Here is a 16,543-nt window from a genome sequence, read left to right on the forward strand (position 1 = left end):
TTTAAATTAAGTTTTGTGATGTAGGGCTCCCCATCTGCTTTGCTAACAGGATCGATGGAGATGAATGGGCGGAGTAGTGAAAGGGAGGGGTCCAGTAACAAAATCCTCTCTCAGTCAGAAGGTTGTCTACATTTGGTTTTCAAAGAGGCGGGGTCCGGCCCCCCTGGCCCCTCAACACACACACACACACGCACGCACGCACGCACGCACGCACGCACGCACGCACGCACACACATCGGGTAGAATGGTAGATAGGTGCGAACCGTAATTGTGTGACACGATACACCGTACAGGCGGTTTGTTGCTCAGCTCGTGTGTCTGGTCTAGGCTGGTCAAGACTCAATTATTTCAGTTCATAAATGTCACATTCATGGAATAATGGTGCCTGCGACGTAAAACAACATTCACTCACCTCATTAAACATTTTACCCATGGTCAGAAGTGAGTGCATATTACCCCATTTGAGGAACACTACTACGGTGAAAACTACCAACTTACGCGAACAATAATAAACACAGATAATAAATCAATTTGTCGAATTCGTCAACAGTTAATGTACACAGATGCATTGAACAGATGCATCAATATAAAACATACAATGTGTCTCGACCTACTTTTTTTTAAATATATGGATTAACCTGTTTCAGTAATTGAACAAATCCGAAATATATTTCCGCTCAGACTTGGTGTGTTAATTCCGCATTGAATTGTCCTCAGTAAGTCTGTACATTGAGGCCGCCATTGTCTGCCTCACATCACACAGCTTTGATATATAGGAGATCATGTCAGTTTTGAGATTAGACTGACAGTTAAAAATTCACTACAAAAGCACCACCCCACGTCACCTGCGTACTTCGCTAATGGAAAAAGAAAATATAATATCTTACACACAAAACTGAGATACATGTGCAGTCAGTTGAATTATGATTTATATAGAATTGGTATAACAGATCACCCGAACTGTACATGTTCGAATACATGTGAAAATGCATACCATTATCTCATGGAATGTCCATTGTTTAGTCATCAGCGTGAAATTATGTTAAACAGCCTTAAACATATTGTTCATAACCATACCTATTGATGTACACTTACTGTTACACGGCAATGCAGATCACGTTATTACAGAAAATGAAGCTATATTTAAGGCAGTACAACATTATATATGTACAACTAAAAGATTTGTGTAAAGAACTGTTCATTCAACAATGTCTCTCTCTCTCTCTCTCTCTCTCTCTCTCTCTCTCATCTATAGTGTTTTATGTTTTATGCATATATATTGAATTTGAAATTGTGAATATTTTGTAAATACCAGGGAGATGGCATTCTAAGTTGGAAGAACTTGTCCCCCAATCCCGTTCACTCCTTGTGAATAAATATGTTTAAATCAAATCACTGACAGTCAGAAACATGTGACACCACATACATTAATTTCGCTCTCTTGACAACAAAATGTGGAGGAATGTTCAATCTCAAGCATACTTTACTGTCGCTTGTCAAAAACTGTGATGTTCAACGTTAAATTTCAAAAGCATGTCAATAGTAAATCTATCTGACGCGTACGTTTGTTCGTTGGTTCCTTTGCATCACTGATTGAAAGAAATTTGGTTGTAAAAATACTGTTTACACTGGCAAAGTCTTTGACTTTATTTGATTAAACTGGCGGCTGGTTCTGTCTGTTCAGAGCAGATGGACGACAGCGTGTTTACCGCCGAAGGGGAGAACGAACGGAGGCATGTTGCGTTCAGGAGGTCGTACCGTTTGGTGTGTTATGTTGTGGGGAGGAATTTATGGGCAGGTCACTGGACATCGTTACATGGATGGCATTCTTCGTCCGATTGTCCTACTATTTCTAAAACAGCTGTCACGCGGTGTCCTTTATCAGCATGACAACACCAGACCTCAGCTATGGTAACATTTCGTTGGGCATATTTGCTTGTCGCCAAAATAAATTGAAAATGTATTAAATGAAACATACTTCAATTGATATGTAAATTTTGTAATCAGATTGTAGTGTTTCAAGTACTAACAATATGAAACTAAATATTTCGTAAAACAATTAGTTAATGTAAAAGGTTGCAAAGTTATGGTAAACATGGAAACATTCGTATATTATACCAAACTTGAATAAGGGCAGCGTTAGAAACTAATAGTTTCCGTCCATTTGTCCTTATAATGATAACATACAGCAACATCCTTAAAAAGGGCAAATTTCTACTTGTCCTTATGATACCTTAACTATGGGGCAGTTTGGCAAGGACTATAGGACTAGTGCCAGTTTCTAACGCTGAAGGGACACTTTACTAATTATTGCTGTTTGTTGCAAAACATTAGGATACCGAAACGTTCATTTTTAACGTAACTGAAAGACGGTGGTAGTCCCAAGTCCCAAGCACGAGAATCTGATGGCACACAAGTTCAGTAGCGTGTATGGCCACCATGTGCATTGACAACTGCCACACAACGCCTCCGCATGGACCTTGTGATGCTTGTGAACACATGATTGGGAAGACGACGTCATTGTTGCTGCAAAATGGTGCCAAGATCTTGCAAATTCTGTGGTTGGCTCTTGAGAGTGCGCAGACTTCTGCCAAGAGCATCCTAGACGTGTTCGATGGGATTGAGGTCGGGAGACCTTGACGGCCAGTCCATGACGTTGATTCCCGCATTCTGAGGATCAAACCGGGTCCATGTGCTGCCATAAAAGGCAGAAGTTCTGGTGCCAGTACTGGTCGCGGTAAGCAGAAGCGTTGAGGTTGCCACGGATGACAAGAAGCCTGGAACGTGCATTGCTACAGAAAGCACCCCACACCATGACACTTCCGCCTCGAAATCTGTCAACTTCCTGTACACAACACTGGGCGTAACGTTCATGACGGCGCCTCCACTCTGGTCCTACCATCTGCAAATCGAAGATTAAATCAGGATTCATCACTGAAGACGACTTGATTCCAGTGAGTGAGTAGTGTTTTACGACGCTTTTAGCAATATTCCAGCAATATCACGACGGGGGACACAAGAAATGGGCTTCACACATTGTACCCATGTCGGGAATCGAACCCCGGGTCTTCGGCGTGACGATCGAACGCTTTAACCACTAGGCTACCCGACCGCCCCGACTTGATTCCAATTCCTCTGAGTCCATCGTAAGTGTCGCTGTGCCCACAATTGACGTTGACGTCTGTGTTATTGAGTCAGAATCGGCCCGCAGTATGGCCGTCGTGCTTGAAGGTGAGCAGTTCTCAGACGGTTTCGAACAGTTTGCGCACTCAGTCTACCCCTAAACAGTTTCTGGTTGATGTAGCCGTCAGAAATCGGTTACGGAGGTGACGTAAGACAATCTGACGATCCTCTGCATGTGACGTCACACGTGGTCGACCTGGCCGAGGGCGATCAGCGGTGGTACCCGTTTGCTGTAGACGCGTCTGTAAATCATAAACAGTCCGGACTACAACCCATCGTCCTTGCGACTTCAGCTACGGACGTTCACGTCTGCAACATGCCGATGGCACGTTCACGTTGCACATTTGAAAGGCGTGGCATGACAAATGGCCTTAAAGAATTTTGTTTTCTTGTGTTTTTCTTTTTTTGTTAATGACTGCTAACATGTATGTCTGAAAACACGTGCGGTATTATGGCCACGTGACCAGTTGCACGTGAAAAAACACTTTTGCCACTCTAGTGCTGTGCACATGATTTTGATCGATTCACCTGCAAAAAAACGGCTGTTATCTGAAGACAATACGTGGCCATTACAATAAGGGCCCACAATGACAACTGGTCAAAATGTTAAAATTTTAGGATTGTGAGGTTTTTAATTTGGTTCAGTATACTTACACAACTACCTATAGAACCCATAAAACGGTTCTGTCTTATGTTTTCATGTGATCAGGCATTTTGTTTCCTGCCGTGGCACAAAAAAAGTCTTTTGATGTTCATCGTTCAATATCGCGTATGATAACCACACATTCCCTGGGCGTTAGTAAGGTGAAATGGGTTTAACGTCGCGTCCAAGACTATTCACTTATTTAGCTACGTGCATGCACGTGGACCCGTGACGATCCGGGTTAGAATAGGTCTTCATCAACCCATGGTTGCCGTTAAAGGTGACTATGCTTATCGTAAGCGGCGACTAACGGGATCTGGTGGTCAGGCTCGCTGACTTGGTTGATGTATATCATCGTGTCCCAATTGCGTAGATTGATACTCATGACTTCCATGATTCCATCACTGGATTGTCTGGTCCAGACTCGATTAAGTACAGACCGCTGTCATATAGCTGGAGTATTGCTGAGTGCGGCGTTAAACAACGTAACAAAGAAACAAACAAACGAACAAAGCATGCACGTATATATGTGTTTGGCTGGTTGTACAAGTCCGGACTGATGCCGATTTATAGTGCTAGCACACTGAGATACCATGCCGCAGTTAAACATGAATACCCCACTCAGACAAAGTATACTGACTTCGAGCTGACCAGTCTTTGTTTTGACCCTTCGAGCTGACCAGTCTTTGTTTTGACCCCTTAATGCCAAGCGCCAGACAGGGTAACAACATGTACCATCTTTTAACGTCTTTTGGAATGACGGGCCGGGGATCGAACCCCGTACCTTCTGCCCTCCGAGCGGACGCTCTACCACTAGACCACGGAGGCGGTCCTGGGTGTTGGTACAGGTAAATAATAACATTTCACTCACTCACAAATAAACAAACAAACAAACATAAGATTTCAAATTTAATTTCCTGAGCCCGACAAGTGAAGATGGATGATATATGGGTGTATTTCGGTCGCAATATTTATTATAATCGGTACTAAATTAATTATCTACGGTATCAAAATCAACATCATTTATAAGCTATATTCTCTGTATGATAAATCACGCTCCTGAATTTCACCACATATCATAAGGTTGATGTAATGTAAATGATGTGATTTTACTTAATTTTGTCGCAAGCACCATCATCCCGAGCCAGTAATTTTGGTCCCATCATATTATCAAAGATGAGCTATATTTAATCATGGACTCAGCGCAAATCATAAATCAATAAAACCCATTAAACTTTATTTGTGAAAAGTATTTGTACTATGTTTATCACCTCATCACAAAAAAGGTAATTATTGGTAATTGTCCTGTAGGTTGTGGGTAATTCCTTTCACTAGTGGATGTTTGTGTATATTATCTGTATTACCTCCCTTTGGAGAAATTCGTCTGCTAGCCATTGTGACGCTGAAGGAAAATGACTGGAGTTTTCCAGTTCTTTATTGTCAAAGTTTTAACTTAATGTATGACCGTGCACGTTTGTGTGTGTTTTTGAACAGCATTTGTGCTTTACAGTTCTTGATAAGGTGTATATGACAACATTTAGCAAGTTACACCTACCCCCAACTGAACATAACGGAACATGTCGCAAACGCTTCACAAGGATACTTTTTCTTAAACTTCTTAACAAAGTAGATGTTGGGCGGTTCGCTGAGAATAATAACTACCATTTCGTGTATATTTCTTGAAGGTGAATGAACATATTGGCAAAATTCAACATGTAATACTGCAAAGAACTCGACAGTTGATAGTTCTGGCGTTTCTTTTGCAGAGATCTGACAAACCATGGACGCAAATAATCCTTTGACGGACACATTTCGACGCATGAGCGTCACGCTGGATCAGAACAGCCAAGTTCTTTTGTCAAGTTTACAGACAATGAGGGACATATCAGCAGATCCAACTGCAGGTTTTCATGATATCGTAAAAGCAGAAAAGGTATTCAGATATCAAAGAATTGTTTTCTTTGCATTGGCATTTGTCTCTGATACCTTTACAAACAGATGCAGCATAACTGTACACAACTAAATTATGTGATATGATGTCAACTTTCCTTTGCTCTGTTTAATACCAGTCTCCTATTCCTGTTTAATAGCTGTCATCATTGTTCTTCTGTCTACTTCAGGTAACAGTGGAGGTGAAATGTGCATTCCTGAAGATAGTTGATATTGACACAATTAGCCAAGAATTTCAAGCAGAGATATTTCTTCAGGCAAAATGGGAAGAACCAGCTTTTTCAAAACCTCAAGGCAAAGCAAATGTATGTAGTCAACATAATATAAAATGATAGTTGTAAAATTCTGATCATATATGCCAAACTTACAATAAAATTTAGTTGAATTTCTTGTATTGAGCTGAAGTCATGATGATAGCGATGATTACAATCAATGAACACAATTACAAAATGTCCTAACAAGCTTATTTCTGCTAAATGTTTAATATTGTTTTAATCTATTTGAATTACCAATTAAAGCTCTCCATGGAATCAAGTCGATGTAAAAGACAACATTGATTCATACATAGAACCTCGTTTCAATGTTATTTTCAGAAACTTCCCAAGTTCGACACAAAGATTCACTGGGATCCCAAGTTGATAATCCTAAACTGTGAAGATATGTCTCTTGATCGCAAGTCATTCTCTGTCAGGCATGATAAAGACCACAGACATCCAATCGTGCTACAGCTGTGGAGATTTAAAGGAACATTTCGAGAGAATATGGAATTACAACACTTTCCTTTTGATGTGCAGGTAGTTAGTTCATGTACAGGAATCAGTTCTGATATCTAGAATCATCTTAAGCAAAGTATATCAACTTAGAAAATATTTGGTTATTTGGCAATATGAAAACTTTATCATTAATATAAGCAAAGTATTAAGGCCCCTCTTTTTACTTTGTTTCAAAACTGTAGGATTGAGGTATACACATGAACAGATATAAAGCAATATTAGTACTAAGCATTTCTTAAAAGTATGATTAATTACATTTGCATTTTCTTAGCTTATACTCTTTGCATACAATTTTTTAGTGCATCAGATGTAAAAATTGAGTGAAATGTACACATTGCAGAGCAGAAATGGGCATGCTCATTATTAGAGACTTCCGTTATAAAATAAAAAGGAAAGGGTAAATGTTAGTTTACCAAATGTTGTTTATTAATGGTTCTTACACTCTACTTTGTATCAACATGCAATATTTTGTTTTTCTAATTTAAGAGTTGCAAAGAGATATTCTATTTTGTAATTTTGTTCCAATAGTTTTCATAAACTATTTATAGGATTTGACAATTCAAGTTGGCAGTGAACGACCTGTCGCCAAAATCGAACTAATAGAGGACCAACATATGCTGAGTACTGTCAACACACAAACATTCCTTGATGCTCAAGAGTGGAATATTTACCACCATGTAGAATCATTCCGTGACAAGACCACCATGGAATATGCGAGTCTGTCTTCCCATCCCATCCTTCATGTCCAGTCCAGGGTCAAGCGTAAGGTTGGCTACTACATTTGGAACATAATCGTCATCATGGTAAGATTTTTTACATTGGATTGTGTTAAAGTAACATAACCATTATTGCTTTAAGACTTTGGGACATAGCTTATCTATGTAGGGGTGGAATGATACATGTATTAGGAATACAGGTCAGTGATAAGAAGGTTGTCACATTTTATTTTAAAATGTGGAAAATGATGAAATGTGAAAAAGTTGATAGAATTTTGTGTATTTTAGAATGAATAAGTTATTGACAAAAAAAAAATTGAAATAATTTCTACAAAGCTAGGGGAAGCATGAAACACATCTGATAAGCTTAAGGGTGGCTTGTTAATGCGTTTGCCCAAATTTCATCACCACCATCACCATTCTATTACTCAAGCATGAACTAATAACAGATGTTAGAGACTACATACTTGATGTAGCAACTAATGAAAAAAGTACTTGTGATACATCATCTTCAGTATTTATGTTTGGAATTTGACTTACACATTTTTATTTAGGGTGGTTCAAAGAACAAAAGGAATAGATAAATATATACACATGTGGCAGTAACTGATTCATTTCAAACAATAGATTTTGTGATCACACTTCTCTTAAGGAAATTAGAGTGTACGTACTGGTTAAGATATGACCACTTATGTTCATATTGGTCATTTTTACCATTATTTCATTTCTGAACATCATTCAGTCAGGGAAGACACTCAAGGAAGGTCTGCACAAAAACTGTCAGATATTTTATGATCATTCATTGCTGTTGTGATAATTCATATGTTGTCATATAGGAAAAGAAACAAAAATTTCAGAATATTGTCTGTGTGAAGTATGTAAAGGCATGGTGAGAATGTGCATTTAGTCAGGGAGACTCCCTGGTTGAATGAAGTAAGTGTTGTTTATTTTTGAAATATTCCTGTTTATGTAAAAAAATGCAAAGTGAGTGGTAAGATATTATTTGCATTCTCTGTATTAATTTCTGTTATAATTTATGAGTTGCTCTTTTCGCCTTTTTCGAAAAGATAGTTATATGTATGGATTGTTTTATTTTGAAGTCAGAATGCATTGTACAAATGTTGGACATATGTTTTGCCAATCCAGAAGTTAGTATGTGTTATTCAAATAGAACTGCGTTTAACTTCGTTATTTACATAACAATTGATTAAAATTTATTAAAATTGAATGTTGATGTATGTGGATGAGGTCAGTTTGTGCTATTTACAAGAAGTTGTTGGTGGGATTTTTTCTATTTTTCGGGTATCATTACAATTATGACTTATATAAAAAGCATTAAAAGATGTTAACATTGTCATGAACAGGTGTGCATTATTTCAGAAAACTGACCATACACAGCTTTGACATATTCTATAACAATGCTATATGTAAGGAGACTTCACTATATCCTTCCAGATTCTGATTGTCTCATTGACTTTCACTGTGGTCTCCATCGAACCCAACAATGGTGATCGTATCAGCATTTGCATCACTCTGTTCCTGACAGCTGTGGCCTTCAAGCTAGTGGTCAAACAAAGCTTACCAACAATATCCTATTTGACCTACTTGGTAAGTATTCAATAAATCTTGACTCAGCTTGAAATTAAAGGGGTTACGGTTTTCAGCTGTAGTATTTAAATCGAGCCCTCTAAATCTTTAATTTGAAAATCAAACAATACTTATCATTGTTAATAATTCTAAGAATACTACCTCCATTACATATCTGCCATAAATCCTGTATTTTGGCTTCAATCACACTAAAATTTTTTTCCAGATTTTCAACAGACGTCCTCTTCACTGTCAATTACACACAATTAAGTTGCCGCCATGTAGTCTCGTAACGACCCACTCTGTGATGTCACAATGGCAACCATATCACTTTTTTCCCTCATCTCCTACTAGAGGTAGATGAATTGGGGAGGTGGGAGGGAGTATTTCGTATGTAATAGAGGTAGTATTCGTAGAATTATTAACAATGATAACTATTGTTTGATAATTCTTACAAAACTTCTAGCTCTATTACATATCTGCCAGAATATACCATAGGGACCTGGTGGGATCTGCCTCTAGTAACTTCCTGTGTAATTGACAGATATCCTCTTTTGTAATCCTACTGAAATAATTTCCTCTGAAATTCCCCTTGAGGACTTGAAAATGAGAAACTATGTCTATAATCGGTCAAATATGTGATATTTTAACTAGATTTACAGTTATATTTGCTGATTTTGACCATAATAAACCTGGATTAGTGACCTATAATACCAGCAATTACGTCACTTCCGGTTCTGACGTCACTTCTGGTTCTGACGTCACTTCTGGTTCTGACGTCACTTCCTCTTTTTGGTAATGACGTCTCTTTAGACCTGTGAAGATTCCGGGGTAGAATAGGTCTTCAGCAACCCATGCTTGAAGTTAAAGGTGACTATGCTTGTTGTAAAAGGCGACTAACAGGATTGGGTGGTCAGGCTCACTGATTTAGTTGATGCATATAATCGATCCCAATCGCGTGGATCGATGCTCATGATATCAATCACTAGATTGTCTGGTCCCGACTCGATCATTTACCGAACACCGTCACATAGCTGGAATATGGCCGAGTGCGGCGTTAAACAACAAACAAACCAACCAACCAACCAAAGAGATCATTTCTAGGTTAGAAAGGCTTTGTTCAGCTATTTCCGGTGCTGACGTCACTTCCGGTTAATGGTGATAGATGACATTTAAGGTGCTTCTAATCCATCCCACACGTCCTACTAAGCAGAGTAATCACGGGTGTACTTACCATCTGATGCTGCTGGTGTCATATCCTCCCCCCCCCCCCCCCCCCCCCCTCCTGCCGAACTTGAGAGCTCTGATGGGACATAAGAGTCTGTCTGGTTGATCACTGTTAGTCCTAATGCCGGGATTGTATAGTCTATGACCCAACGGTCCCATTGTGGTAGATTGGTTCTTGGCTATGAATTCTGGGAGTGATCTTATTGTTATAGAAGTCCAATGTTGATCATAGAATAATCTAAGGCATGTAACTACAAAACTCTTGCTGCTGTAGCCATGGCCATCAGAAACAATGTTTTCCTGGCTTTTTTAAGTCAGGTAACCTTTGCCATTGGTTAGTAAGGTTCCGTTAACAGTGCCGATATTACAACAGATAGATTACACTTGGGCAAGAGATGAGGGGTCCTAATATCTTCTTGTAGAAAAGATTTCATTAATCTGTTGAGGATGGGATTGTTTCCGATAGATAATCCATCATGTTAAAGTACAGAATAGAGGACTGATCTGTTACCTTCTATCGTCCTGTGTCTGAATTTATTGTCTTGACGTAGATGAAGAAGAAAGTTCGCTTTCATAGGGATTGTTTCAGCATTATCAATAATATCTAGTCGTCTTCTCCACTGGACAAACTTGTCCCATCTAATGTCATATAAAAGGGAGGATGATGGTCGCCACGATCTTGCCACAAAAGATTTTCATGGAATATGCTGGACCTGGGCTGTCGTAGCAGATCCCGATGAAGTGGTAACTGTATGGGTTCTTCCAGTAGTAGCTTAGTCTGGGGAACCATGCCCTGCTGGGCCATACTGGGGCCTATCAGTATTATTACGCAATTAGTCTCGTCCACCTTGTGGATGACCTTGTCTAGGAGAGACCATAGTGGGAATGCGCAGCCGAATAGATTCGTCCAATCAATCGAAAGAGCGTCAATCTGGTGAGCTCCTGGGTCAGGAACTGGACTGACATAAACTGGGAGTTGGTTGTTCTGGCAGGTGGCGATTAGATCTAGGTGTGCCATGTCCCATATCTTGGTTATCCAGCTGAAGATCTGTGGTTGTAAAGTCCATTTGACACTATTCTCCCCCTACGTGAGTAGCTGTCGGCCAGTATGTTCAGTTTCCCTGGTATATGTCTTGCTTCCATCTGGCAGTTGAAGGAGTCTGCTAAGGCAAACAATCATGTAGTCTCCGTCATCATGGAGTTGGATCTGGTTCCTCCCTGCTTCTGAGTATATGCCACTATTGTGGTGCTGTCTGTGGCTATGACAACTGATGATAGATGTTCTGGCATTGGATAAGATAGAGGGATGCCACTCATCACATGTTCTCTGTGATTCCACCAATGGAGGTCTTGTAGCAAAGTGGGAGATCACTGAGACTGGAACTCTAGGCCCTTTGATTGTATAGAGTTTACCCATGTCTGTGGAGGATGTAGTCTCAGCCTTCCTCTGAAGGTCATATCCTGCAGAGTTGCCTGGAAGAGACATCCACCACCTCAGCGAATTGCTGGGTTGACTTGTGATTGATTGGATCATCTTTATAGTCTTGTCGCATCAATCCTCTGGTGGACACAGCTATCCCCTGTCTAGCTTGAATCTTGCTTTGATGTATATAATGTCTTGGACTGGAGATATAGCGGTAGAAACTAACAGTTTTCGTCCACTAGTCCTTATAATGATAACATATAGCAAAACCCTTTAAAAGGGCAATTTTCTACTAGTTCTAGTGATACCTTTACAATTGGGCAGTTTGGCAAGGACTATAGGACTAGTGCCAATTTCTAACCCTGGAGATATCTCTGACTTGGCTTGGTTGACTAGGAAACCACGGTTAGTCATATGTTGAACCAAGAATATCATGTTCTGCTGTTGCTGATTTTTCCCTTGCTCTGCCGCTAAGAAGTTGTCCAGATAACCATGGATTCAAACTAGCTGGAGATGGGCAAACTTGATGACTCGCGCTGTAATTCTGGTGAATAGCTAAGGTGCAATTGCTATTCCTAATGGTAGGACTTGGAATTCGTAGCGTGGGCCAATTGATTGCGAAGCGTAGATATTTCCGAGATGTAGGGTGTTCTTCTTCGGGACTGAAAAGCTTGGGGAGTAAAATCATTTGGTGCTGTTGGACTCCTTTAGTTCCGAAATGGCTTGCTTTTTTAGTAGTTTCCTGATGGCCAATTCTGCAGCTGCTAACTTGGCACCAGTCAGGTGAAACCTTTGACCCACGCTGAGTATGTTCAGGCTTGGATGTTTCCTGAAGTGTAGCTTGTAACCGTGAGCCATGACGTCTATTATCCAGTGGTTGGGCGTAACTTGCTTCCAATTTATGGCGTATGACAGAAGGCACCCTCCCACTGGGCCCCGAAGTCGGCGTTATGTTGTTAGACAGTAGGCATAAATCGCAATCCATAGATGTAAGCAGGTCGAAAGGGTCTATAATGTCAGAGGGGTTTGTAAGGAAGTTAGAATTTTCTTTCCCCTCTGCTGCTTGATCTTCAACAGCGATTATATCCCCTTGGCTGGCAAAAAAGAGGCCTGTGAAGATTGTGGTTTGTGGTACCTCCGTCTCAGTTGGAATGAATCCTTGCTGGAAGGGAAAAACATTTTCTTAGAGGGCTGTTTGATGAATATGCTGCGATGGAGCATGCGCATGACATCCCCCGTATTCTGGCATTTGGTGTGGTGAATCCTCTGTCACGAAGTGTAGGCATAAGGTGGTAAAGCTCTTCAATAAGTTCCACAAAAGTGTTGCCTTCACTGAAATATCGTTGGGGTGAGTTGTCAAGCTCTTCCAAACCCTCTGATTCCAGCTCTGAGTAGCCTTGGGAATCTCCCGTGGGGGGTGGATAATCGTATCCCTCAGCTTCTGCCCCGTAGAGCTCGCCATCGTCCGGTGACCATGATTCTGGTATAATATGTCTCTGTGAGGCTTGTAGCCCATTGGAAATGGTAGCCATGCCATGGCTGGCCTGTTGGTTGGACGGCTGGCTGGGTAATCCCGTGGAGTCCGTGCGACTGGCGTTGGTCCCGTCGGTCAAACGGTAAGCCGTGGTTGGTAGGCTGGCCCATGGAGTTTGTGCAGCGTTCAGCCCCATGGTGTGGCCGTGTGTCTCAGCTTGTAGACTGGCCCAGGCTGTGGACAGGGATCTGGTAGTCTTAGCCAGAGCTACCGTCGCGATCTTTGCGTTCATATCAGACAGCTTAGCTTCAAGCATGTCCTTCATCATCTCCAGCTGTTCTCCCTGGTGAGAGCAGGAGATGATGGGGTCGCTGGAGAGGGAGGCGCTGGGGTAGACACTGATTTCTCAGTGGTAATCTTGTCAACTTTCTTCTTCGCCACCTCTCTCCTCTTTGCTTTAGTCGCTGCCTCTGACATCTTGGAGAAGATCTCTTTGGAAGTGTGGCTGCATAATTCACATCTCTTCTCCATGGTGCAGGTCTTTCCTCTGCACTTTGTGCAGTTGATATGAGGATCTCCCGTGATCATAAATCGACCACACTTCTTACACCTGTGGGTGGTGGGAGACTGCATGGCAACCTCACAAACCCAACACCAGCTATACTCTTATGCTTGTTGAACCCAGCAGCACTATGACCTTAAATATATATTTATAAATATGTCTGTTATTATAGCAATCTTAATAGAATAATCTACTGTCACTACTACTATAGTAGGTGTTGACTCTAGAACACACAGGAAAAAAGTGACATGACCGCCATTGTGATGTCACTGCATGGGCGGTTACGAGACTACTTGGCAGCAACTAATTGTGTGTAATTGACAGTGAAGAGGACGTGTGTTGAAAATCTGAAAATTTTAGTTAGTTCGATTGAAGCAAAAATACAGCATTTATGGCAGATATGTAATAGAGGTAGAAGTTTCGTAAGAATTAGGACTGCAGGGTTAGAAACTTACAGTTTTCGTCCACTAGTCCTTATAATGATAACATATAGCAAAACCCTTAAAATGGGCCAATTTCTACTAGTCCTTAGGATACCTTTACTATTGGGCAGTTTGGTAAGGACTACAGGACTAGTGTCAATTTCTAATGCTGGGACTGCTTGACTTTCATGTCTAATTTCAAATTCTGACTATGGACTATGACTATATATAGATTATGGAAATCTGTATATCTGGACATTTTGGATTATAAACAGTACTATAAATTGATGAAGATATTCATGGGTAAAGCGACAGATTACCTGTGTAGTGATGGGCCAGGTATCGGCAACATGGTAGTGCCAGGTTACCAATACCATTATTGCTCCAGAATCAAAGAACCAAACTGACCCCCATGAAATCTTTATATATGGAAATCATCCCCAAATAAGTTACTTGAGGCATTTGGAATTCTTATCTAGTCATCCTCTTGTTGATGACTTTCTAGTTATGTGAAACTTTTCCATATTTCAGGACATCTATATTCTGTCACTGTTGATATTCCTGTCCCTGCAATCTACTGAGTGTGCCTGCATGTGTGCTCTAGGAAGGATGATACCTATCAAGGAACTGCGCAGATGGGATCGATGGAGCGAGTCTTCTCTTGCCATACTTCTCTTCCTCTTCCATGTCTTTTTGGGGATTTACATCCAACACACTGTAGGTTGTTTTAATATTATTAGCATCTCAAAAACACTGGTATTTCGACATTACATATTCAGTCATTAGGTAGGTTATTCCAAAATCACACAATGTACAATTTGTATGTCTATTGTAATGATACTTATGTAGTAATTGTCTGCAAAATCTAAAATGCTCCAAATTGACTCCCTCCAGCATGCTCAAATCGAAACATTACTACAACAAAGCAGTGAGTGAGTGACTATGGTTTTACTCTGCTTTTAGCAATATTTCAGAAATATCATGACAGGGGACATCAGAAAATGGGCTTTAAACATTGTACCCGCGTGGGGAATCGAACATGGATCCAACAGGACCAGTAGATTTTTCTATGTGCTGGTCCTTTGGACCACTGACAAACTTTGGTCAGTGTCAAACACTGTTAATGCAGTAAGGCAAGTTCTTAAGGATGTTCTTGGTATGTTTTTTATCAGTTATGACATACTTTAAAATAAAGTGTTCCAGTAAAAAAATAATAAGCCTAATTCACAAATTGTCAGATTGTCAAAGAGCTGTATAACATCATGAATGGAATGTCACTACATTTAGCAATTCAGGGAAAGATGTAAATACATAAGAGTTTTTATCAATTACTTAAAAACAATTAGTACATGACATATAGATATTATGATGTGTTCATACAGATGAAAGAGATGTGATTGAAATATTTTATACAAGTTAAATACTCTGTCAAACTTTAATCCAGCACTGTTAACATGGTGAGTGATTTTCTAGTGCCACTATAGCAAAATTTGAATTAGACATGACAGTAATAAGTGCACTGTGTGCAAGGATGTACAGTCCCCACTTCTTTTTAATTTGTGCAGTTTTATGAAATCATTGAGATAGAAAAAATATTTGTCTCAGAAAAAGTGAAATATTCATAATGCAGACCAGCAAATATTCTCAATTTTTAATAAAAAAAAATCAGGTTTCTGTAAAAATCAGTGTAAACTATGGATTTACTGGAGTGTTTTGTGATATATGCTTGGTGTGATATGGAGATGCTAAATGTAACATCTTCTTCCCTGCAGGCTCTGAAAAGACGAAGAATCATGAAAGAGAAAGACAGACTGTATAATGTACGTATTTCATATTACTTCTACCAGGAACATTACTTGTAAGTTTTCAAAATTTCAAAACACACTGAGTCGGATGTACGGCATAAAATTTCAAAATGATTTGTCAAATAGCATCTGTTGACTTTGTTCCAGAAAAAGAAACAATACATTGAGAAATATGGCAAATTGATGACAAATGCTGGATTCTCACCGAGAGAGCGAGTGACAAGACAACCTTGAAGCCAGTGGACACTCACGCATTCTTACTGCAGCAAGTGAAACTAAATCTGTAGCAAATAAATAAATCCCGGTATACAAATGTACCTAGACTGCACTTTGGCATAACTGTTATGAAATCATAACGAAAAGTGACAAGTTCCTATGCTTTACTTGAAGCTTAGAAAATACACATCTTAGCAAAGTTGTGGAAATGCTATTGTAATACAGACCTGATAATTATTATCATTTACATATACTTAGGGATAGATTTATTAATTTGCATTAAAGGAACTAAAAAACTTAAGTTTCTAAAGAGTGTCAAATGTACATGTATGTGATACTTGGTTTCTGATATCAGTGGCACACATATTAAAGGGCCATATGGCACAAGAACAAATTAGATTAAGTCCCAGATGTAACACTGAAGTATGGCCAGGAAGTACCATTCCAGTTGCAGGATCCTGAAAATATTATGATGTCTTTTGATTATCACCCGGGTTTGAAAAACGGGTGGATATTGCAATGATTTGGCAATATTCATGTTTTTTTCTTCTTCTTTTTTTTC

The 16,543-nt window shown here is 39.8% G+C and overlaps 1 protein-coding gene across 1 annotated transcript; it reads left to right on the top strand.

Annotated features, from left to right (window-relative positions):
- The first annotated feature begins 5,606 nt into the window (after positions 1–5,606).
- LOC139453290 (neuronal acetylcholine receptor subunit alpha-4-like) lies at positions 5,607–15,999 on the top strand. Its single transcript, XM_071234931.1, has 8 exons — positions 5,607–5,759; positions 5,947–6,081; positions 6,370–6,570; positions 7,098–7,352; positions 8,721–8,873; positions 14,492–14,677; positions 15,733–15,780; positions 15,913–15,999. Exons 1-8 carry the CDS (start codon positions 5,607–5,609, stop codon positions 15,997–15,999), a joined length of 1,218 nt encoding a protein of 405 aa, XP_071091032.1.
- Positions 16,000–16,543: the final 544 nt, after the last annotated feature.

This window comes from Haliotis cracherodii, unplaced genomic scaffold (genome assembly GCF_022045235.1).
Source record: "Haliotis cracherodii isolate W230 unplaced genomic scaffold, xgHalCrac1.p SCAF_9, whole genome shotgun sequence".
In the NCBI taxonomy this organism is placed as follows: Eukaryota; Metazoa; Mollusca; class Gastropoda; order Lepetellida; family Haliotidae; genus Haliotis; species Haliotis cracherodii.

Bases quoted from the DNA above. Each gene is read 5' to 3' on its own strand.
- LOC139453290 (XM_071234931.1), top strand. From the start codon at position 5,607: ATGGACGCAAATAATCCTTTGACGGACACATTTCGACGCATGAGCGTC. The intron at 6,082-6,369 runs GTATGTAGTCAA...TGTTATTTTCAG, and splicing joins AACCTCAAGGCAAAGCAAAT to AAACTTCCCAAGTTCGACAC. The intron at 15,781-15,912 runs GTACGTATTTCA...ACTTTGTTCCAG, and splicing joins AGAAAGACAGACTGTATAAT to AAAAAGAAACAATACATTGA.